The sequence below is a fragment of the Oryctolagus cuniculus genome, chromosome 7, assembly GCF_964237555.1.
Source record: "Oryctolagus cuniculus chromosome 7, mOryCun1.1, whole genome shotgun sequence".
Lineage (NCBI taxonomy): Eukaryota > Metazoa > Chordata > Mammalia > Lagomorpha > Leporidae > Oryctolagus > Oryctolagus cuniculus.
This window is the reverse complement of record NC_091438.1, coordinates 2,371,640-2,396,474: the sequence shown is the minus strand read 5'-3', so window position 1 is coordinate 2,396,474 and position 24,835 is coordinate 2,371,640. Positions and strand designations below refer to the sequence as shown.

Below are 24,835 nucleotides of genomic sequence, written 5' to 3'. Positions count from 1 at the left end.
GGTCTTCCTGGTTCACTCCCCAATGATTGCAACAGCCAGGGCTGTGCCAGGCTGAACAGGAGCCAGGAGCCGCCTCTGGGTCTCCCATGTAGATACAGGAGCCCAAGGACTTATGCCGTCTTCTGCTGCTTTCCGTGGCACATTAGCAGGGAGCTGGATCAGAAGCAGAGCAGCTGGGATCTGGACGGGGCCGATGGGATACTGGCATTGTAGGCGGCGACTTCACTTGTGACATCCTAGCACTGGCCCCAAGAGAAACTGAAGCAGTAAGTCAGAAGAATCTTTTAATTGAGGAAAATATGAAACCATTGTACTTCTCCTGGTACGAAAGGTGAAGCTACTTCGGGAAGTTTTACTTAATTAGGTACTAACTCAAATGTAAAGTGAGGCCAGCGCCGCGGCTCACTAGGCTAATCCTCCACCTTGTGGCGCCGGCACACCGGGTTCTAGTCCCAGTCGGGGCGCCGGATTCTGTCCCGGTTGCCCCTCTTCCAGGCCAGCCCTCTGCTGTGGCCAGGGAGTACAGTGGAGGATGGCCCAAGTGCTTGGGCCCTGCACCCCATGGGAGACCAGGAGAAGTACCTGGCTCCTGCCATCGGATCAGCGCAGTGCGCCGGCCGCAGCGCGCCGGCCGCAGCATGCCGGCCACGGCGGCCATTGGAGGGTGAACCAACAGCGAAGGAAGACCTTTCTCTCTGTCTCTCTCTCTCACTGTCCACTCTGCCTGTCAAAAAAAAAAAAAAAAGTAAAGTGAGAAAGGTGACAAAAGTTATAAGCCACAACTTTGGGGAACCATTTATTTAGGGTACCAAATATTCCTAGGTACCTAAATATGAAAGTCTGATAATTTAGAAGGTAATACCTGAAAGTTTATGTTAGTATTTTCAGTTTAAAGATGAATATCCAGGCCGGCGCTGCGGCTCACTAGGCTAATCCTCCGCCTGTGGCACCAGCACCCCGGTTCTAGTCCTGGTCGGAGCGCCAGACTCTGTCCCGGTTGCTCCTCTTCCAGGCCAGCTCTCTGCTGTGGCCCGGGAGTGCAGTAGAGGATGGCCCAAGTCCTTGGGCCCTGCACCCCATGGGAGACCAGGAGAAGCACCTGGCTCCTGGCTTCGGATAAGCAAGGTGCGCCGGCCATAGCAGCCATTGTGGGTGAACCAACAGAAAAGGAAGACCTTTGTCTGTCTCTCTCTCACTGTCTAGTTCTGCCTGTCAAAAAATTTAAAAAAAAAAAAAAAAAATTGAGTGTCCAGATTTTATAAAGCCAAAAGAGGTATTTTTTTTATCACTAGATAACAGTTTATTTGGATATTCCTTCACTATTAAGTTGCATAATGCCATTCTAAAGTTCTATAAATTTGCCATAAATTATTTTCTGAATATATATGTTTGGATGCAGCCTTACTAATATTTAATCTTACTATAGATTGCTAAAACCTAAGTTTTTTTAGCTATGTTGATATCTAATAAAATACTAGATATTCTAGAATAGCTTATTCAAAACAAAAACTTTATTTGCAACCATATCTTGATGTCATCAGAAACATTACTAGGGGCCGGTGCTATGGCACAGTGGATTAAAGCCCCAGCCTGCAGCACCAGCATCCCATATGGTTGCCAGTTTGATTCCAAGTCCTTGCACCCACATGGGAGACCTGGAAGAAGGTCCTGGCTCCTGGTTTTGGATTAGCTCAGCTCCGGCCATTGTGGCCATCTGGGAAGTGAACCAGCAGATAGAAGATCTCTCTCTCTCTCTCTCTCTCTCTAACTCTTTCAAATAAAATCAATAGATGTTTGTCAGAAGGAAAAATGCAGTTGATTATTTTTTCCTATACTGAAGTTTTCATTTTACAGACATTTTTAATCTTGAAAATTCCAATATGAATTTTGGTAATATTTTAGAAAAAAATTCATTGAGGATGACAATTTTAGAATTACAGCATTTTAATAATAAACAGCCAAGGCTTGGTTTTTTCTCATTAAGTTGTCTTAATTTTTCTGCAAAATGAGAACTTTTTTATTTTAACTGAACAATTCATGTTTATGAAATCTGAAGATTGTATATTTTAATATGTGATAATCACTGTTTTAACCCTAAGGATTCCAAAAATACCTCTCAGCTAAGAAATGAATTGCACAAATCTGCAGGATACAAAATCAACAAACCAAAATCAGTTGCACATCTGTGTACTGTCTGTGAACAATTTGAAAAAGAAATTAATAAAACAGTTTCACAAATACCATCAAAAAGGCTAAATTTAATGAAGGATCTAAAAGATTTGTATACTTAAAACTGTAAAATGTTGCTGAAAAGAATTAAGCCTAAGTGGAAAAATATCATATGTTCATGAATTAGGAGATGCAATCTTATTATAAACAGCATTGTCCAAAGCAATCTACAGATTGAGTGCAAGTCCTGCAAAATCCCTATGGTATTTGTTTGAAGAAATAGAAAATCCATCCTAAAATTTAGGCAGAATTGCAAGGGATCCCAGACCCCTAGTAGCCAAACAATCTTGAAAATAACAGAACAGAGTACTCACATTTCCTGATTCCAAAACTGCAAAGCTATTGTAATCAACCTTAAGCTCCTGGCATAAAGATAGATACATAGATTGATGGAAAGGGCTAGAGAGCCCAGTAATAAATCTGCGCATTTATGGCCAGATGATTTTTGACAAAATTATCAAAGAGTATTAGTGGAGAAAGATCAGTCTTTCTAAGAAATAATATCAGAAAAACTGGATATCCACATGCAAAGAATGAAACTGGAACTTTATCTTATATTATTTAATTGTAAAAATTAACTCAAAGTGGATCAGAGAATTAAATTTAAGAGTTAAAACCACTGGACAGTACAAGGGTGATGTGGCAGGCACTGTGGATCAGCGGGGTAAGCCATTGTTTGGAATGTCCACGTTCCATATGGAGTGATTTAAGTCCTGTCTGCTTCACTTCCCATCCAGCTTCTGCTAATGTGCCTGGAAAGGGGCAGATGATGACTCGAGTGCTTGGGTCCACACTACCAATGTGGGAGACTAAGGTGGCATTTCTGGCTCTTGGCTGGCCAGGCCCAGCCCTTCCTGTTGCAGGCATTTGGAAGAGTGATCCAGTGGATGGAAGATCTTCCTCCCTGTGTCGCCTTCTCTTTCTCTCACTCAGATTTTCCAATAAATAAGTCTTAGAAAAATAAAATACATGGGCAAACTTCATGATCTTGGGTTAGGCAATGATTTCTTAAGTATGGTACAGAAGCATAGGCAATAAGTTAAAAAAAAAATGATGCAATTGGAATTCATCAAAATGAAGAAAACTTTTATGCATCAAAGACACTATTGAGATTGTTAGGTTTTATTCAAGAATATGAAGAATTGGGACTCTTGTACTCTGCTGATGATAATGTAAAATTTTATAGCCTTTTGAAAGATGAGATAGCAGTTCTTTAAAAATCTGAAAATGGAGGGTCTGGTGTTGTGGCTGTTGACAGTCATCTGGGGAGTGAACCAGCCCGTGGAAGAGTTATGTCTCTCTCTGTCACCTGCCTTACAAGCAAATAAGTCTTTAAAAATAATAAAAAATACCACTGGTTGCCAGGGATTCAGGATGAGGAAGGGAGTTGAATTGGTAAGGGGCAAGGTATTTCCTAGGGCAGTGAAACTTGATGGTGCTATTAATTGTGTATATGTGATACTTGGCATATATCACAAACTCCTAGAACTTTCTGTCCAGAGATTATAAAAGACATATGAAATGTAGAAACAACTTCACAGAAAGGGGTGAGACTTGGGACAATGTGATGACAGAAGTAACTTTAGATATTTACTTGGGTCAAAATCAGTGAATTCTGTAAGATTTAATTGTAATCTACTTGGAAAAATAGATAAGAGTATAAGAGTTAATTCTGCTATGTTTATATGTTGTAGTTGAACATTTAAGTAAACAGATGGCTGATGATGGGAACCAATTTCCTTATTCTTGCAGTTTACATAGAAGCAAAAAGAGGAGGCTGGAATGATTGATGTGGTAATGGATTATAGTTGGAGGCATCAGTATGAATACATGCTTATCTTAATACAGATACAGATGATTACATGTAGAACTACTTATAGACAAGTGTGTATTCCTGGGTTATTACATACACATATTTCAGCTAGTAGGAACTAAAAGGAATAATACTCCAGTGGTAATCTGTATACCTTATCTTCACATCTTGGTTTCTAATAGAAAAAGGAAGCAAGGTTCCCTGGAGAAAAGGATGATTCTAGAACTGAGACAATTCCAAAGTATAGAGTATCCATAAGAGTCTATATAAAAAAAGACAAATGATTGCCTGAATAAATGGAGGAGGAAACAGATCTCCCCACCTGGGAGATTACAGACAGACTGTATAGGTACTCTGCCCTCAAGGAGGCAGAATATGAGTATGGTCATGCATTGTGATAATCTTCCAAAAAGTACAGCATGGAAGGCAAGAGACTGAATGACTTTGTACTGGAGAAACTTAGTAACTACTGTCTCAGCCAGCTGATCAAAGTTAATATCAACAATAAGTCATGCTGACAGTATGTATCTTGAATATGATGTAATGAAAACGCACTTTTCCTCTGTGGTAAGAAGATACACAAATGGTCGGTAACCACATGAAAGGATGGTCAGTATCCTTAGCCATCAGAGAAATATAAATCAAAATCACAGCGCAACAAAGAGAGATGCAAAAAGGTTGTATTGATCAAATTATGCATAGTTTCAGGTAGACAAAAGACAGTGATTATATAGAATAACAGCTGTAATTAATACATTTTGTATTTCAAAATTGCTGTGAGTATATTTTAAAGCTTTTCACTGATAATTACATGAGGTGACAGATCTGCCAGTCAGCCTGATTTAATCATTTCAAGTTGTGAGCATGTCAAGCTGTTACATTGTACTCCATAAATATATATATATATATATATATAATAATAATTGTTTGTCACTTGAAAATGAAATTTTTGAAATCCGTGAATGAAAGGTGAAGCATTCCATACAGCTTCCACATGCATCTACCTTCTTGCTAATGTGCCCTCTAGAAGGCAACAAATGATGGCTTCAGTAGTTGGGTCCCTACCACCCATGTGATAAATTCAGATGGAGTTCTTGGCTCCTGGTTTCTGCCTGTTGCGGGCATTTGGGGAATAATCAAGCAAATGAAAGATTTCTCTCTTTGTCCCTACATGTGTAAGTGTGTGAAGGAATTGGAACTGTTATATACTCCTGCTAGGTATGTAAAGTGAATAGTTTTGGAAAATAGTCTGGTGGTTTTTCAAGTTTAGACAGAGCCTCCCACTCCTTGGTATACTTATAAATGCAAGAGAAAAATTATACACACAAATACTTGTACACAAATGTTCATAGCAGTTATTCATAATAAAAAAAAAGTCAAAACAAGCCCCAAATGTCAGTCAGTTGATGGTTATTTAAATAAAATGTGATATGTCTTTTCAGTGGAGTGTTATTCAGCTATAAAAAGAGGTACATGTTACAACTTTGGTAATGCTTGAAAACATGCTAAGTGGAAGAAGTCAGTGGAAACCACATATATAAATAAAGAAACGACCATAGATTTTTTTGGTTCTGTGATTTTGTTTATATGAAATGTCTAGAATAGGCAAATCCATAGTTCCTGTAGAAAACAGAGTCATGTTTCCTAAGGCTGGTAGGGGGTTGTGAAGAAATGAAGGGATGACTGTTAAAAAGAGTATATATGAGGGGGTGGGAGGACGGGATGGGGGGAAGAAACGCTATATGCCTAAAAGCTGTACGTATGAAATTTATATTCATTAAATAAAAACCTTCTTAAAAAAGTAAACTATAACATATAAATGAATGGATATGTGATCCAAGACTAATAAAATGGGGATTGATATATGTACCCATTGATTACATAAGGGACCTCAATGAGTTAATCAACGCTCATCTAGTTTTATGGTGTATAACAATTACAGCAGCTTCACAAAGTCATAGTTCTGGTATAAAATGAATACATTATGCAGATCGATTGAGAAACAAATCTTTGTAAATTTTTACTCAAAAAAGTACATGAGGTTTATTTGTGGAATATTGATAATGTAAGTTCACTGTGGTGCTGGTTGCACAACTGTGAATATATTAAAAGCTATTGATATGTATACATTAAAGTAATCAATTATATGGAATGTAATTTGCATTTCTGTAAAGCTGTTACAGACAGTGCAGTAGATTTATGTGTATATAGGAAAAGTCTTTTGAAAGAATTCAGTAGGCTGGTGCCGCGGCTCAATAGGCTAATCCTCCACCTGTGGCAACGGCACCCCGGGTTCTAGTCCCGGTCAGGGCGCCGGATTCTGTCCCGGCTGTCCCTCTTCCAGTCCAGCTCTCTGCTGTGGCCAGGGAGTGCAGTGGAGGATGGCCCAAGTGCTTGGGCCCTGCACCTGCATGAGAGACCAGGAGAAGCACCTGGCTCCTGGCTTCGGATCAGCGTGGTGTGCCGGCCGCAGCACACCAGCCGCGGCAGCCATTGGAGGGTGAACCAACGGCAAAGGAAGACCTTTCTCTCTGTCTCTCTCACTGTCCACTCTGCCTGTCCAAAAAAAACTAGAATTCAGTAAATTTAGTGATTGTTTTGATGTTGCCAATGTTACAATTAATCAACACATAATAAAACATTTGTTTAATTAATTAATGAGCACTCAGACATTTTCTTTTGGTTTTCAGGTCCCTGAGCAGCAGCCAATTACTTTGTGTAGTGGGGTTGAAGATACAAAGCATTATGAAGAAGCCAAGAAATGTGTAGAAGAGTTAGCATTGTACCTGAAACCACTCAGCAGTGCTAGAGGTAAATCTGATGAGAATATCCATTCTAAGCAGTTATCTGTCAATGATACTTATGTTAGCATTGAAATTGTGGGGGCCAGCATTGTGGTATTGTGGGTAAAGCCACCAGCACTGGCATCCCATAATGGTTCCGATTTGAGTCCTGGCTACTCCACTTCTGATCCGGCTATCTGCTAATGTACCTGGGAAGGCAGGGAGGATAACCCAAGTACTTGGGCTCCTGTACCCATGTGGGAGACCTGAATGCAGCTCCTGACTCCTGACTGTTGTGCTCTCGAACTCTACCTTTCAAATAAATAAACAAACCTTTAAAAAAAATCAGACTTGAAGAATGTAAGAAGTTGACAAGTTCGGCACACCGGGTTCTAGTCCCGGTCGGGGTGCCGGATTCTGTCCCGGTTGCCCCTCTTCCAGGCCAGCTCTGCTGTGGCCCGAGAGTGCAGTGGAGGATGGCCCAAGTGCTTGGGCCCTGCCCCTGCATGGGAAACCAGGAGAAGCACCTGGCTCCTGGCTTTGGATCAGCGCGATGCGTTGGCCGTGGAGGCCATTGGAGGGTGAACCAACGGCAAATAGGAAGACCTCTCTCTCTCTGTCCACTCTGCCTGTCCAAAAAAAAAAAAAAAAGGAAGAAGAAGAAGTTGTCAAGTTAAAAATATTTTTAAAAATCATTAAAATTAGGCCGGCGCCGCGGCTCACTAGGCTAATCCTCCGCCTAGCGGCGCCGGCACACCGGGTTCTAGTCCCGGTCGGGGTGCCGGATTCTGTCCCGGTTGCCCCTCTTCCAGGCCAGCCCTCTGCTGTGGCCCGGGAGTGCAGTGGAGGATGGCCCAGGTGCTTGGGCCCTGCACCCCATGGGAGACCAGGAAAAGCACCTGGCTCCTGGCTCCTGCCATCGGATCAGCGCGGTACGCCGGCCACAGCGCGCCAGCCGCGGCGGCCATTGGAGGGTGAACCAACGGCAAAAGGAAGACCTTTCTCTCTGTCTCTCTCTCTCACTGTCCACTCTGCCTGTCAAAAAAAAAAAAAAAAATCATTAAAATTGTGACTTTTCAGTGATTATTAATGAATATCATGTATTTAAATCAAACTCATTTCACGCAAAATAGTACCATCAAAATTCACATCTAGGGCCATTATTGTCATATAGTAGGTTAAGCCACCACCTGCAAGGACAGCATTCCATATGAGCACCAGTTCAAGTCCCAGGTGCTCCATTTCCATTCCAGCTCCCTGCTAATGTGCCTGGGGAAGCAGCGGAAGATGGCCCAACTACATGGGTCTCTGCCACCCATGTGGGAGACCCAGGTGAATCTCTTGGCTCCTGTCTGGCCCAACCCCAGCTGTTGCGGCCATTTGCAGAATGAATCATTGGATGGAAGAACTCTGTATAACTCTGCCATTCCACTAAATAAGTGATTTTTTTTTAAAGCTTTAAATTGAGGCAGAGTTACAGAGAGTGAGGTCTTCATCCACTGGTTTACTCCCTAAATGGCTGCAATGGACAGAGCTGTGCTGATCTGGAGCCAGAAGCCAGGAGCTTCTTCTGGGTCTCCCACATGGGTGCAAGGGCCCAAGCACTTGGGCCATCTTCTACTGCCTTCACAAGCCATTAGTAGGAAGCTAGATCGGAAGTGGAGCAGCTGGGACTTGAACTAGTGCCCATATGGGATACCAGTGCCGCAGGAAAAGGCTTAACTACTATGCTACAGTGCCAGCTGATAAATAAATCTTTAAAAAAAAATCACATCTAATAAAACAGTGAATTGAGAGCTTAAATGATCTTAAACATTATTTAAATGATTCCAGAAGTATAAATATATTAGTGATTAGGAGATCTTTCTGTCATTTGACAACTGTGAATAGTGTTTCTTCTGTTCAGTTTTTCATTCTGTGCTATAGGGAATGTAATAAAAATAAAAGTTGCTAATACTGCCCAGAAAGGGCTTTCTACATTATGAAAAGAGAGTGAAATTAAGTAATATGAAACAATGTGCCAGCACTGTTGAGCACCTTAGGATTGGGATCTTAATCTAATTATTGTTGTCTGGCCTTTTTTCTTCCATGATTATAATGAATAATGATAGAATTGATACCCTGATGGATAATAACTTTACATGAAGTAACTCACACATACCTTTGTAAACTTTAAAAATGATAAGTAGGCTTCACTCAGTGTTGCTTCATTGTTCACTTTTGTTCTTTTTCAAAGGAGTGGGTTTGAATAGCACGACTCAGAGTGTTCTGAGTCGCCCGATGCAGAGGAAGCTTGTGACTCTGGTCCACTGCCAACTAGTGGAAGAAGAAGGCAGGATCCGTGCCATGAGAGCAGCTCGATCTTTAGGGGAACGAACAGTGACAGAGCTCATTCTCCAGCACCAGAATCCGCAGCAACTCTCTTCTAATCTTTGGGCAGCAGTTAGGGCCAGAGGCTGCCAGTTCCTTGGACCAGGTATAGAATTAAAGCTTTGCATTTATTCTAAATACATGCTGTAGGAACCATAAGTGATGCACAAAGACTCATTTTTTTGCAATATTCTGTTATCAAGAAATGTCCCACTTGATAGTCATGGCTGAAGTTAATTCCATATGAGTTAGTTTTTCAAAGAACTTAAAATTTTTCTTTTATTACTGAATATTTATTTTGATAGAATTTTTTTCTAGTTGTATCAATCATGTGTCTGCTTTCATAATAAGATACAGAAACCACATGACAACAGAGCCTGCCTGGCAACAGGCTGTGATTGGATGGCTTCGGAAACTGCCTGGCAACAGGCTGTGATTGGTTAGGGCATAAACCGCCCCTTGACTGGATTGGCTGCCTTGGCTATATAAACTGCTGTACCAACTGAAATAAAAAAGTCTGCTGGCTGCTCGCGTCTGGCCTGCTTTCACCTGATTCCCAGAGTTTGTGTGATGACTCCACGCCTCTTTCCCCCACCACGCTTCTCCTCTCAGAATGAATCCACAGCAACATACATAGAATATAAACTGCCCACAAAAATGGTTTAATAGTAAAGCTGTGGAGTTGATGTTGGGGCTAAATGGGTTAAGCCACTGCCTGCAATGCTGGCATACCACATGGGCACTGGTTCCAATCCGGCTCCCTGCTAGTGCAGCTGGGGAAGCAGCAGGAGATGGCCCAAGTGCTTGGTCCCCTATCCCCATATGGTGTACCCAGAAGAAGCTCCTGGCTCCTGGCTCCTCGCTTCAGCCTGGCCCAGCCGTGGCCACTTGGGAAATGAACAAACAGATGGAAAATATCTCTCTATCTGTCTCTGTCTCTAACTCTGCCTTTAAAAAACAAAAGCTGTGGCTGTACTTTATTGTATTACCTGTTAATTGAGTAGTACCTGTAGAAATTTTTTACTATTTCCCTTTTAATAAGTGAATTTATCTTATCTCTCTACACATGATAAACTGGTTTCTCCCAACTTTTCCTAGCAATGCAGGAGGAAGCTCTAAAACTGGTTCTGCTGGCCTTAGAAGATGGTTCTGCTTTGTCAAGAAAAGTATTGGTTCTCTTTGTGGTACAAAGGTTGGAACCACGGTTTCCTCAAGCTTCTAAAACCAGCATTGGACATGTTGTTCAGCTCCTTTATAGAGCCTCCTGCTTCAAGGTACGAATCTGTGTTCCAGTTCATCTTGAAAGGAAACATCCTTTCCCTCAGACTGTGGCAAAACCGGGTTTAGTAAAGTTGCTTGTATCTTTTCAGGAAGTCCCAGCAATTTTTCTTTCTTCTTTTAAAGACTATAGGTAGTATTCTGTTGTAGTTAAAAACTATTGTATAGGAAGAATAATAAGTGACTCAAAAATATCAGAATACCCATGAAATGTGTCTCTCAGTCCTTTCAAAGCTTTAATAGTGATTTCAAAAAAATCCAGAAATTTATAAAAATCCAGCTTTTCCCATTTAGGTCACTGTTAGCAGTAACGTGCACAGATAGCTATTCAAGATTTAGCTGACACTGAGATGTTATTACGTACATATACATATGCATTTTATCTTTTGACTTCCTATAAATAATGGCAAAATATAGTTATTTTTTGTGACACTAGTCCTTGATTTTTTTTTTTTTTTTATTTGATAGGTAGAGTTACAGACAGTGAGAGAGAGAGACAGAGAGAAAGGTCTTCCTTCCGTTGGTTCACTCCCCAAATGTCAGCTACGGCTGGCACTGTGCTGATCCTAAGTCAGGAGCCAGGTGCTTCTTCCTGGTCTCCCTTGTGGGTGCAGGGCCCAAGCACTTGGGCCATCCTCTACTGCCTTCCCAGGCCACAGCAGAGAGCTGGCCTGGAAGAAGGGCAACCAGAACTAGAAGCTGGTGCCGTGTGGGATGCAGGAGCCACAGGCGGAGGATTAACCAAGTGAGCCATGGCGCCGGCCCATGAGTCCTTGATTTCTATCTATTTAGTCTTTCTCTGAACTTACCTTAACAATGTTAAGTTAAATCTTCTTTATTGTAGTAAAGATGTAACACATTTAAAAATTTATATCATTGGGGCCAGTGTTGTGGCTCAGCGGGTTAAAGCCCTGGTCTGCAGTGCCGGCATCCCATGTGGATGCCGGTTTGAGTCCTGGCTGCTCCACTCTGATCCAGCTCTCTGCTCTGGCCTGGGAAAGCAGTGGAGGATGGCCCAAGTCCTTCCCGCATGGGAGGCCTGGAGGAGACTTCAGGCTTCTGGCTTTGAATTGGTGTAGCTCCGGCTGTGCGGCCATCTGGGGAATGAACCAGCAGATGGAAGACCTTTCTCTCTTTTTCTGCCTTTCAAATAAATGAATAAATCTTTTAAAAAAATCTATTTCATTGTGATGTTGAAGTCCTTACTATAATATTCTGCAGTTTATTTGCTAGGAGGAAGAAAATAGAAATTTTCTAATAGAAGGATATGAATCTTTCTTGAAATAAAAGCTTTACAAGGCAGAATATGTTCTAATATATGTTGGGAACGGATGGTCCTATGCTAGTTACTTTATTTTGATTTGTGAAGCCTTTATCCTATGTCCAGCTTAACTTGGAATGTGAGTTATTGTAATGCTAACAATAGTATCTGTCTCAGCAAGTTGAGAGAATTAAGTTAATACAGTAGTGTGATAGTTAATATGTACTGACTGGCATTTATTAACTGGTAGCTGTTTTTATTATCATAATAATTAATCCAGTCCAGCATCTCAGACTCTACTCTTTCTGTTTGTGGTTCATTTCACAAAACTCCTTGGATAATTAAACCAGATAGAAATGGTAGTCATATTTAGAATCACACCAGAATCTGAAGCTTTTCAGTTTATCAGTTTCAGCTGGCTCAGTACTAGGCAAGCCCAAGAATCATGAACCACGTTGATGTAGAAGAAATGTACATTTTTCTTAAACTAACTGTATTCATATCGTTTCTTTTCAAAAATGTGCCTGCATACAAGCACACTTGAAACTGCATGTATGTGTTAAGAGCTATTCAGTTTTCTTAAAATGTTTATTTTCATTTACTTGATGTTTGTTTATTTGTTTTTAATTTTTATTTATTTTTTGACAGGCAGAGTTAGACACAGAGAGAGACAGAGAGAGAGAGACAGAGAGAAAGATCTTCCTTTTTCCCTTGGGTCACTCCCCAAATGGCCGTTACGGCCGGCGCTGCGCTGATCTGAAGCCAGGAGCCAGGTGCTTCCTCCTGGTCTCCCATGCCGGTGCAGGGCCCAAGCACTTGGGCCATCCTCCACTGCACTCCCTGGCCACAGCAGAGAGCTGGACTGGAAGAGGAGCAACCAGGACAGAACTGGCACCCCAACTGGGACTAGAACTCGGGGTACCGGTGCCACAGGCGGAGGGTTGGCCTAGTGAGCCACAGCGCCGGCCAATATCAGTTTATTTTCACCTACTTGAAAGAGTGACAGAGAAAAAGAGAGACAGAAATCTTCCATCTGCTGATTCCAAATGCCCTCAATCGCCAGGCTGAAGTCAGGAGCCTGAAACTCCATCTGTGTCTCCCTGGTTGGTGGGAGGGGCCCAAGCACTTTAGTCATTGTCTGCTGCCTCCCAAGTGTGCTTTAGCAGGAAGCTGGATCAGACTTGACCCGGTGCTCCAATATGAGATGTGGGTGTCCCAGGTGGCAGCTTAATCCGCTGCACCACAGTACTCATCCATCCAGTCTTTGAATTTCATTCCAGCACATCTTCATTCTCTCTGTAAGATCTATCCAGAGGATTGGGCATCCAAAAAGGGGGGAATGATTGCAAGCCAAATGGTGCATTTAATTTAAATCTGGCTGCTTTTGCTAAATTAAACTTGTTTTTAAGCTTTATTTTATTTATTTGAAAGGCAGAGTTACAGAGAGGAAGAGACAGGGAGCTGAATTGGTAGTGGAGTAGCTGGGACTCAACCAGCACCCATGTGGGATGCCAGCATTGCAGACTGGAGCGTTATCCACTAAGCCGCAATACTATCCCCAAGAAATGTTTGTTACAGTAAAATTACGTTATCTATGTGTGTAAATACAATGTATAAACTCATTTTTTTTACTTCATTATGAGAGTATTTGTGTCTTACCAGGTCACGAAACGTGATGAAGATTCTTCCTTGATGCAGCTGAAAGAAGAATTTAGAACTTATGAAGCTCTTCGGCGAGAACATGACTCCCAAATAGTGCAGATTGCTATGGAAGCAGGCTTACGTATTGCACCAGACCAGTGGTCCTCTTTGCTTTATGGAGACCAGTCTCACAAGTCTCACATGCAGTCCATTATTGATAAGGTAGAGCCTTTTTGTTCCTTGGTTCTTTTTTTTGAAAGTTAGAATGACAAGGAGAAAGATACCTTGCACCTGCCCCCAAATGCCTGAGCCAGGTCGAAGGCAGAAGCCAGGAACTTCATCGAGGCTCTCGTGTGTGGCAGGAACCAAGTAATTGGGCCATCTGCTTCCTCCCTGGGGCATTCACAGGAAACTGGATCGGAAGTGCAGAGTAGCTGGAACCCAAATCAGGCACTCTAATATGGGATGTAGGGCTTCCAAGCAGCAACCCAATTCCCTGGGCTACAGTGCCCATGCCAGTTCCCTACTTCTTAATATAATATTGGAGTTTTGGTTATTTGTCATTTGGTAATAAGTTTAACAAATGCATCAAAGTGAATACTCTAAGTTTAACTTTTATAAATTGTATTCTGTTGCCAAGGGTCATGTTATTACTAGTCAGATCATAATACCAGTGTATTCAATAAACATTTCATTGGTATTGTAATACATATCCAGCTTTCTCCAATGTTCCTTCAAGAGTTCCCTGTGGGTTTTTTTTTTTTATCTGAAAGGCAGAGGCAGAGAGTATAAGAGAGGTCTTCCATCCATTGGCTCACTCCCCAAATGGCCACAAAAGCCAGGGCTGGGCCAGACTGAAGCCAGGAGCTTCTTTCAGATCTCCCAAGCGGCTGCTGTAGTGGCCCAGAGATTTTAGCCATCTCCCACTGACTTTCCCAGGTGCGTTAGCAGGGAGCTGGATGGGAAGTGGAGCAGCCTCAAGCTGGCACCCATGTGGGATGCGGTCATCACAGGTGGTGGCTTGCCAGCTGCCCCACAGCGCTGGCCACTATTTGATTACTTATAACCATGGAGAGTATTACTGACTCTAGTGATCTGCTTACATTTAACTTAGAGAGTTAAGAGTCAAATTGTAAGAGTAGCCCCCAAATTATAATAGTTAATACTTAACAAAATGTTATTATATATTTGGTAGCTTAAAATAATTCACTTAATTCTCTTGGGACTCCTGATATATCCCTTTTATTCAACAACAGAAGTCAAGTATATTTTTCTCTCAGAAAGGTAATAAGTGGCAAAAGTAAATTTGAACATGGGCACTCTGACTTTAGAATAGTCTTTTTTTTTTTAAAGATTTACTTATTTATTTATTTGAAAGAGTTACACAGAGAGAGGAGAGGCAGAGAGAGAGATAGAGAGAGAGAGGTCTTCCATCTGATGGTTCACTCCCCATTTGGCCGCAACAGCCAGAGCTGTGCTGATCAGAAGCCAGGAGCTTCTTCTGGGTCTCCCATGTGGTTGCAGGGGCGCAAGGACTTGGGTCATCTTCTGCTTTCTTAGGCCATAGCAGAGAGCTGGATCGGAAGCGGAGCAGCCGGGACTCGAAACGGCACCATATGGGATGCTGGCGCTTCAGGCCAGGGCATTAACCCACTGTGCCACAGTGTTGGCCCCTAGAATAGTCTTAACTGTTCTGCCCTTTTTTCTTGTTATTCCCAATGATTCTGACAGAATTCTTTGAATGATAATAGTAGATTGATATCAAAAAAGAACTGGGGTTGACACGGTGGCACAGAGTTCAGCCACCACATATCCAGAGTTTCTAGGATCAAGTTCCAACTCTGCTTCCAATCCAGCCTCCTGCTAATGGATACCCTGGGAGGCAGCAGGTGATGACTCAAGTAATTTGAGTTCCTACATGCATATGGGAGACCCAAAATGGATTTCTGGCTCTTAACTTCCTGCTGTCCCAGCCCCGGCTCTTCTCACTTTCTCTCCCTCTGTCTTTCCCTCTACCTCTTTGTCTTTCTCACTCTGCCTTTCAAATAAATAAAAATAAATATTTTTTAAAGTCCTGATCATTTTAAAAAGGATTCATAATGTTTCTATATAATGTATGCTGTTTGCTTTGTCTTCTAAGTTTTCCTAGGTTTAGACAGGAACTTATATCTAAAATTATGCAACCAACTGATTATAACTTACAAAGATTACAGAAAATCATGAGAAAATGTATGTTATGAAATGTAATGCATGGGCTGCTGTCGCCGCGACTCACTAGGCTAATCCTCCACCTTGTGGCGCCGGCACACCGGGTTCTAGTTCCGGTCCGGGCGCCGGATTCTGTCCCAGTTGCCCCTCTTCCAGGCCAGCTCTCTGCTGTGGCCAGGGAGTGCAGTGGAGGATGGCCCAAGTCCTTGGGCCCTGCACCCGCATGGGAGACCAGGAGAAGTACCTGGCTCCTGCCATCGGATCAGCGCGGTGCACCGGCCGCAGCGCACTGGCCGCAGTGGCCATTGGAGGGTGAACCAACAGCAAAAGGAAGACCTTTCTCTCTGTCTCTCTCTCTCACTGTCCACTTTACCTGTCAAAAAAAAAAAAAAAAAAAAAAGTAAATAAATAAATAAAAGAAATGTAATGCATGGGGCAGGCGTTGTGGCCTAGCGGATAAAGCCACAGACTATACAATACCAGCATCCATATGGGCACCAGTTTGTGTCCCAGCTGCTCCACTTCCCATCCAGCTTCCTGCGAATGACCTGGGGAAAACAGAGGAGTTGAGAAAGTTCTCACATTTGAAAAATGATAATAGAGGGAACAAACCTTCATAGAATGCACCAAGCTGTGGATGCAGAAAAATGTAGTTTGTTCAGGTAGTAGGTAATCCAGTTTGACCAAGAGCATTGGTTTGTGGAAGGATAAAAATTAAATTTAAAGAGTTGCAAAAATGTGATGTTGTAAATAACCTTATTTTTGAAAGGTTGGCTTGTGGGAAAGTTAATATTTATCTTTTTTTAAGTTGCAGACCCCAGCCTCTTTTGCACAGAGTGTTCAGGAACTAACAATTGCTCTGCAGCGGACTGGAGACCCAGCAAACTTGAACCGACTAAGACCCCATTTGGAGCTGTTGGCAAACATTGACCCTAGTCCAGGTAAACCCAAGGGAAATTAGAGTATGTCATTATGCTCTCAGTTCTGCTCAGTGATTCTTTTTTTTTTTTTTTTTTTTTTTTTTTGACAGGCAGAGTTAGACAGTGAGAGAGAGAGAGAAAGGTCTTCCTTTTTCTGTTGGTTCACCCCCCAAAATGGCCACTGCGGCCGGCACACCGCGCCGATCCAAATCCAGGAGCCAGGTGCTTCCTCCTGGTCTCCCATGTGGGTGCAGGGCCCTAGTACTTGGGCCACCCTCCACTGCCCTGCCGGGCCACAGCAGAGAGCTGGACTGGAAGAGGAGCAACTAGGACAGAATCTGGCGCCTCAACCGGGACTAGAACCCGGGGTGCCGGCGCCTCTGGCGGAGGATTAGCCAAGTGAGCTGTGGCGCTGTCCTACTCAGTGATTCTTGAATTGTCTTTTGTTGTATTCTTTAGAATTCCCAGACTAGTTATTCCAGAATATTTCTACAGTATTTAATTTCTGTCCCTAACCTTGTCCTCTTTTTTTTTTTTTCCAGGGTAGCTCACTTTAATTAATACTTATTTAATTTTTACTTGCTGACTTTACCAGGAAAATACATCTCCAGTGTCCTTTATATTTATACTTCATCTTATCACAGATTTTGTTAGATTATCCCAGTCTCATGTCTTTACCCACATTCAAGTCTATCACTGTTCCCATGTTCATGCCTACTACTCAACTGACACTTTCTTAGTATTCACTAGTAGCTTACCAATTTCTAATTCCAGAGATGACTTCTCAGTCCTTAAATTATTTTATTTGCTTTAGCATTTGATAATTTTTAAAAAGATTATTTTATCTATTTGAAAGGCAGAATTAGAGAGTGAGAGAGAGAAGTGGGGGCGGGTCTTCCATCTGCTGTTTCACTCTCCAGATGGCTGCAATGACCCAGAGCCGGGAGCTTCTTCCAGTTCTCCCTGTGGGTGCAGAGGCCCAAACGCTTGGGGCCATCTTTGCACTGCTTTCCCAGGCACATTAACTAACAAGGAACGAATCAGAAGTGGAACTGTTGGGTGTCAAACTGGTCCCAGCATTTGATTATGTTGTTGGCCACTTTAATTTAGAAACTCTCCTGGCACCTTATCTCCCCATAATCCTATGATTTTCCTCTGAACTGAATGCTGCTTGTATCTTGTTTATATCACTTTTTCCCCTCCTACCCACTAGGTGCGAGGCAGGTGATTATGCTCCTGGGACTTTGTTTTCTCTGCATTCACTGTTGCAATGGTTATCCTTAGCATCAGGTGTTACCTCTATGAAAATCTCGAATTTTGGATTTGTCCGGGGAAACACTGATGTTTGGATGTTTGCATGACAGTAACCTGCTAACCATATGCATCAGATGAAAGATATGCTCTCAGGTGGCGCCGATGCTCACTAAGCTAATCCTCCGCCTGCGGCGCCGGCACCCCGGGTTCTAGTCCTGGTCGGGGTGCTGGTTCTGTCCTGGTTGCTCCTCTTCCAGTCCAGCTCTCTGCTGTGGCCCAGGAGTGCAGTGGAGGATGGCCCAAGTGCCTGGGCCCTGCACCCCATGGGAGACCAGGAGAAGCACCTGGCTCCTGGCTTCGGATCAGCGCAGTGCGCCGGCTGCAGCTGCCATTAGAGGGTGAACCAACGGCAAAAAAAGATGTGCTCTCAGTTCTACACCTTTCCGTCACTCTTATGGTCTCTTCAACACTTCAAGGGTCTGAAGACAACTGACGATTATTGCCTGGCCTACCTCAATTCTTTATGTCACCTTTCTTTTCCTTGTGATTATTTTAGTTTGCCACCTCAGCTTTAAAAGAATCTTATCTATTCCTTTAAAATGATGGCTAGGCAAATAAGCTATTATCTGAAAACTGCATGAAGCTTACCCTGATTTCACTGAAGTTCTGACACTAACTCCTTTATTAACTTACTATTTATACTTAAGTTTTTTTTTTCTTTTAATTTGATGTATAGATGCTCCTCCTCCTACTTGGGAACAGCTAGAAAATGGGTTGGTTGCTGTACGTACAGTGGTACATGGGCTGGTTGATTATATTCAGAACCATAGCAAAAAAGGAGCAGACCAACAACAGGTAAGGAATAAGTATGAAACTTAGAGGTAAGCCATTGTGGGTATATCTTGAAACTACCTACAAGTCATTGTGGGTATGCTACAGATGAAAAGCCAAAAAGATAATGTGAATATTTTGAGACTTTGCTTATACAAATGTAAACTACCTTGGCATGGTTAGCAACCAGTTTACCATATTAGCATAGTAATTTTATCTGACAACATTAAAATTAACTAGTCTGTTGATTCCTTGTTGTACTGGGGTCACTTTTCACATCGGATATAGCAGCATTTGATTACAACAGTGGATTTGTGTTCATGTTTATTCTACTTAAATAACATTACTCTCTTTATTTTGAATTACATTTCAGTTTGATAATAGCTCACTCCTTAATGCTAATGCTGTATCTCCCCAATACTATTGACATTTTCCTTGATAATTTTTCTATATTAGTATTTTAAGGTTTTTCAGTCATAATAGCTCTTGAGCCAGTAGACCAAGTTTTCCTCAATTTTTTGAAAATGAAATAAATGACAGTAAAATATAGTGCCTTAGGCTGTGGCTAGTTTTAAGTTTTATTGCCAATTATATTTCTTCCCTTGGATTTAGGTTCATTAGGTCTTTTATTTTGCATTAGTATGCCTGTGGAATAAAACTCTTATTAACTTATCTGGCTCAAGTAAATATTAACAATAGAATATCTTGCTTATTTGAATATTCTAGATATGATTTTCTTAATTTAATAAAAGTCACAGCTTTATGACAAAGAAAAAATGGAGAGCAGGAGTTTAGCACTTCACATCTTTGTACCTGAGTTTGATTTCCAACTCTGGCTGCTGACTTCAGCTTCCTGCTAATGCAGACCCCAGGAGGCAGCAGTGATGGCTCAAGTAATTGAGTTCCCAGCTCCTGGCTTTGGGCCTCGCCTAACCCCCATCATTTGGGGAATGAACCAACAGATTGGAGCTCTGCCTGTCTCTCAAATAAACAAACATTAAGAATATAGGGAAAGCCTAGAATTTTTAACTCCTTATTCCATTGGATATCATGAAGAATACAATAAATAGATTATCCTTTAAGGTCTGCCATGAATGTTAAAATACTCTGAATTTGCTTCAGTTTAGTGTTGTGTTTGATATCTCATTTATATGCTTTCAAATCTATCCTCAAGCCTTATCCTTATATTGTAAATAATATGTTTGATTTGTACCTTTTAAAATACTTTATTTGGTGTAGTCTTCTGCCTACCAGTAACAACTAGTTATAGAATATTTTTTAGTTCTGGGACCTTTTGTACTTTTTGTGGTGTGTTATAAGGAAGCATATCTATTATTATACTGAACACTGCAAAACAAATATTAGAATAGAGTTTATACCTTTGAAACCACTCTAGTTGTTTGTTTATACATTGTAATACTTGGAATTTATATGTTTCACATTTAGGATTAATACCTATATGTCAGAAAAATCAGGATTACTTTTTTACTCATTTATTTTTGGACTGAGACTTCAGATAGAATAACTTTCTAACACTTTTGCTCTTGGTACTTTAGATAAAAGTGGATTAATATGAATTATTCATTTAGATCATCAAGATTCTAAACTGGCAACATAAGATTAGCATTGTTTATGTCTAATGTTTTAACTCTGGTCTTAGCCTCCACAGCATAGCAAATATAAAACATATATGTGTCGGGATATGAAGCAGAGAGGAGGATGCCCTCGTGGGGCCAGCTGTACATTTGCACACTCACAGGAGGAACTGGAAAAGTAAGTGTGAAATTCAAGGGACTAATTCTTTGGAATAAAGTATAAGTAGAATAATTTTCTAACATTGAAAAATACAAAAAAGAAGTTAGAGTCTCTTTAATGATTATGAAGCTTGTATTAATGTCATATATAATCTTGAAAAGGCACTTTTTTCAGTTTTCATTATATTGTGCCTATAGATGGGAAACTATTAAGGTTAACTACAAAATGAACCATTTTTACTATGAAAAATTAAGTTCATCAATTTTATCTGATTTTAACTGATTACATAATTATTTTCCACTGAGGAAATTTGCTCTTGGTTTAGTTTCACATTTTCTGACAAACTTCAATGATAATTCTGATAATGTTAAATTTCCCAGCACACTGAAGAAAGAAAGCCTCTTAATTTTTTATAAGGCCAGTATGGCACTAATACCAAATTTGAGAAGATAACACAGTTGGAGCAGCTGGGACTCAAACCAGCACCCATATGCAATGCTGGCACTGCAGGCCTCTTTACCCACAGCACCACAGTGCTGGCCCCCTACTTTTATAAGCTGAAATTGGCCGGCGCCGCAGCTCTAGCTAATCCTTCGCCTGCGGCGCCAGCACCCCAGGTTCTAGTCCCGGTAGGGCGCTGGATTCTGTCCTGGCGGTTGCCCCTCTTCCAGACGAGCTCTCTGCTGTGGCCTGGGAATGCAGTGGAGGATGGCCCAAGTCCTTGGGCCCTGCACCCCATGGGAGACCAGGGAGGCATCTGGCTCCCGGCTTCGGATCGGCTCAGCGCGCCGGCTGGGGCAGCCATTTGGGGGGTGAACCAGTGGAGGGAGGACCTTTTTCTCTGTCTCTTTCTCTTGCCTGTCTTTACTCTGCCTGTCCCAAAAAAAAGAAAAGAAAAAAAAAAAGCTGAAATTAAAAATCCTTTTCACATTAGCCACAACAAAAAAAAAGATAAATATACAAAACAATAAATTTATTAAAAATACTTGTGCTTAGGACCTGTATGAAGTAAATTAGCGAGCTGCCTGGAAATTTAAGTGAAGAAGTGAATGAATGAAGAAACATACTGTGTTTTGGATAAAGCTTGGCATTATAAAAGTTTTATTTTCTCTTAAATACTAAATTAAAATTTCAACATTGTAAAGGGCTTAATAAAATCATTCATTTGTAAGAATAAATACTTGTAAATAGCTAGGAGAATTCTGAAAAATAAGTCTTCAGTAGAATCTAGACTCATAATTATTAACCTGATTCATCAACTAGAATAAACAGACTATGGTATTGCATAGGAATATACAGATCAGTGGAATGCAATAGAGAATCAGGAACTTAAGCGTGTGTGCTAAAGGCAGCGTTTCTTAGCAGTGTCAAAAAAGAAGACGGCGAGAAAACTACAGCCTATGAGAAATCAACAGACTTGGATTCTTACCTCAGTCTTCACACCACAATGGATGGATCAAAGATTTCATTTTATTTATTTGTTTTTTGACAGGCAGAGTTAGACAGAGTCAGAGACAGAGACAGAGAGAAAGGTCTTCCCTTCCATTGGTTCACTCCCCAAATGACCGCTACGGCTGGCACATCGCGCCGATCCGGAGCCAGGAGACAGGAGCCAGGTGCTTCTCCTGGTCTCCCATGCGGGTGCAGGGCCCAAGCACTTGGACCATCCTCCACTACCTTCCTGGGCCACAGCAGAGAGCTGGCCTGGAAGAGGAGCAACCGGGACAGAATCTGGCGCCACAACCGGGACTAGAACCTGGGGTGCCGGCGCCGCAGGTGGAGGATTAGCCTAGTGAGCCATGGCGCCGGCCCAAAGATTTTATTTTTAAAGATGTATTTATTTTGAAAGTCAGAGTTGCAGAGAGGGAGAGAAAGATCGAGAAACCTGTCTGTTGGTTCACTCCCTGGATGTCCACAACTGCCAGCACTGGACCAGGCCAAAACCAGGAGCTTCTTTGGGGTTTCTCATGCATGACAAGGGTCCAAGTACTTGGTCTATCTTCTACTACTTCCCCAGGCCATTAGCAAGGAGCTGGATCGAAAGTGGAGTAGAGGCCGGCGCTGTGGTGCAGTGGGTAAAGCCGCTACCTGAGGTGCCGGCATCCCATATATATAGACGCCAGTTTGAGTCCCAGCTGCTCCACATTTTTTTTTTTTTTTTTTTTTTGACAGAGTAGACAGTGAGAGAGAGAGAGAGACAGGTCTTCCTTTGCCGTTGGTTCACCCTCCAATGGCTGCTGTGGCCGGTGCACCGTGCTGATCCGAAGCCAGGAGCCAGGTGCTTCTCCTGGTCTCCCATGCGGGTGCAGGGCCCAAGCACTTGGGCCATCCTCCACTGCACTCCCGGGCTACAGCAGAGAGCTGGCCTGGAAGAGGGGCAACTGGGACAGAATCCGGTGCCCCGACCGGGACTAGAACCCGGTGTGCCGGCGCCACAAGGTGGAGGATTAGCCTAGTGAGCCGCGGTACCGGCCTGCTCCACTTCTAATCCAGCTCTCTGCTGTGGCCTGGGAAGGCAATAGAGGATGGCTCAAGTGCTTAGGGCCCTGCACACGTGTGGGAGACCCAGAAGCAGCTCTTGGCTCCTGGCTTCGGATGCGGCCCTTTGGAGTGTGAACCAGCAGATGGAAGGGCTCTCTGTGCCTCTGCCTCTCTGTAAATCTGCCTTCCAAATAAATAAATAAATAATTCTTTTTTAAAAAATTGAATAGCTGAGATTCGAACCAGAGCCCACATGTGATGCCAGCATCGCAGGAGGTGGCTTAACCCGCTGTGCCACAACACCAGCCCCGTGAGGTTTTTCAGTAGCATAATTTGTATTGTAAATATTACACATGTTCATTAGGAATTTTATACTTAGTGTGTTTTACTGCTTAATATTTTATAGAAGATAAACACAGGATTCTCAAGTTGAAAGAGTAAATATTTCATCATGAGAGTTTCTTCTATAAAATAATGTTCCTAAATATATTTTACTTCTTAACCACTTTTACATTTTGGGAGTTTTATCTGTTTGTTAAGTGTGTGCCTTTGCTTTTTACCTAGATTTCGGAAAATGAACAAACGCCTGGTTCCCCGGAGACCACTGAGTGCCTCCTTGGGCCAGCTTAATGAGGTGGGCCTGCCTCCGGCGGCTCTCCTTCCAGATGAAGCAGCAGTGGACCTGCCCAGCAGGAAACCCCCTGCTCTGCCGAATGGAGTTGGGTCAGCGGGGAGTGCAGTGACGCAGCTGATCCCTCGGGGCACGGAGCCCAGCTACGACTCCGGTCTGCAGCCGGCGAAGACGGATCATCTGAGCAGCAGTGCTCCAGGATCCCCTCCTGACCTGTATGTCCCCTCTCCCAGCTCTTGCTTGAAACATCTTCTGTAGAGACATAAAGCAGAAGGAATACTTGTTTTAATGAAACTAATTTTTGTTTTTCACTTGTTCCTTGTATTTATGATTTTTAAGAAACAAGTGTAGATGAAATAAAAAAGAGGACTTTTAGGGTAAACCAGTTTCCCAGGTTGTTTTACACAGGACAGTATATATACACATTGGAATTATTTTAGAGTCTTAAACTCCATTTTCATAATCTTATTCCTTTAGGCTAGAATCTGTCCCTAAGAGTATTTCCGCCTTACCTGTGAATCCACATCCTGTACCTCCAAGGGGGCCAGCGGATCTGCCTCCTATGCCTGTCACCAAACCTCTTCAGATGGTCCCACGAGGTTCTCAGTTGTATCCAGCACAGCAGGCAGATGTTTATTACCAGGACCCTCGAGGAGCTGCTCCGCCGTTTGAACCAGCACCTTACCAGCAGGGTAATCTTTAACTGTCGTTGTTCACTTTTCCTAGGAGTTACGAGAACTTTTCAGGCACATGCTTTCGTTTACACAGTAAGCTCCTTAAAATAATAAATGACTTTTTTAATACTCTAGAAAAATTTAGTTTTTTTCTTTTTCTTTTCTTTAATTTTATTTATTTATTTGAAAGGCAGATTACAGAGAGAGGTCTTCCATCTGCTGGTTCACTCCCCAGATGGCCACAACAGCCAAAGCTGTGTAGATCTGAAACAAGGAGCCAGGAGCCTCCTCTGAGTCTCCCAAGCCGGTGCAGGGACCCAAGGACTTGGGCCATCTTCCACTGCTTTCCCAGGCCATAGCAGAGAGCTGGATTAGAAATGGAGCAGCCAGGACTCGAATCGCGCCCATATCGGATGTCAGCACTGAAGGTGGTAGCTTTACCCACTATGCCACAGTACCAGCCCTGACTTTCTCTTTCAAGACATACTTATTTATTTGAAAGATAGAGTGGCAGAGAGAAGGAGAGACAGAGATCTTCATCTTTTGGTTCTCTCCTCATATGACCAAAACCATCTAGAACTGGGCCAGGTCAAACTAGAAGCCAGGCACTCCGTCCTGATCTCCCATGTCAGTGGCAGGGGCCCACTTATGCTTGCTTTCCTAAGCACCTTAGCAGATGGCTGGATCGGAAACAGAGTAGCCAGGA

The 24,835-nt window shown here is 42.4% G+C and overlaps 1 protein-coding gene across 1 annotated transcript in view; it reads left to right on the top strand.

The window, feature by feature from the left end:
• RC3H1 (ring finger and CCCH-type domains 1) overlaps positions 1 to 24,835 on the top strand; it is a 64,583-nt gene that overhangs the window by 17,707 nt on the left and 22,041 nt on the right. Inside the window, 9 exon segments of the mRNA XM_051856942.2 lie at positions 6,733 to 6,853; positions 9,062 to 9,301; positions 10,294 to 10,469; positions 13,397 to 13,597; positions 16,392 to 16,524; positions 18,494 to 18,612; positions 20,249 to 20,361; positions 23,389 to 23,670; positions 23,933 to 24,147. Coding sequence (XP_051712902.1) covers positions 6,733 to 6,853; positions 9,062 to 9,301; positions 10,294 to 10,469; positions 13,397 to 13,597; positions 16,392 to 16,524; positions 18,494 to 18,612; positions 20,249 to 20,361; positions 23,389 to 23,670; positions 23,933 to 24,147 — 1,600 coding nt within the window.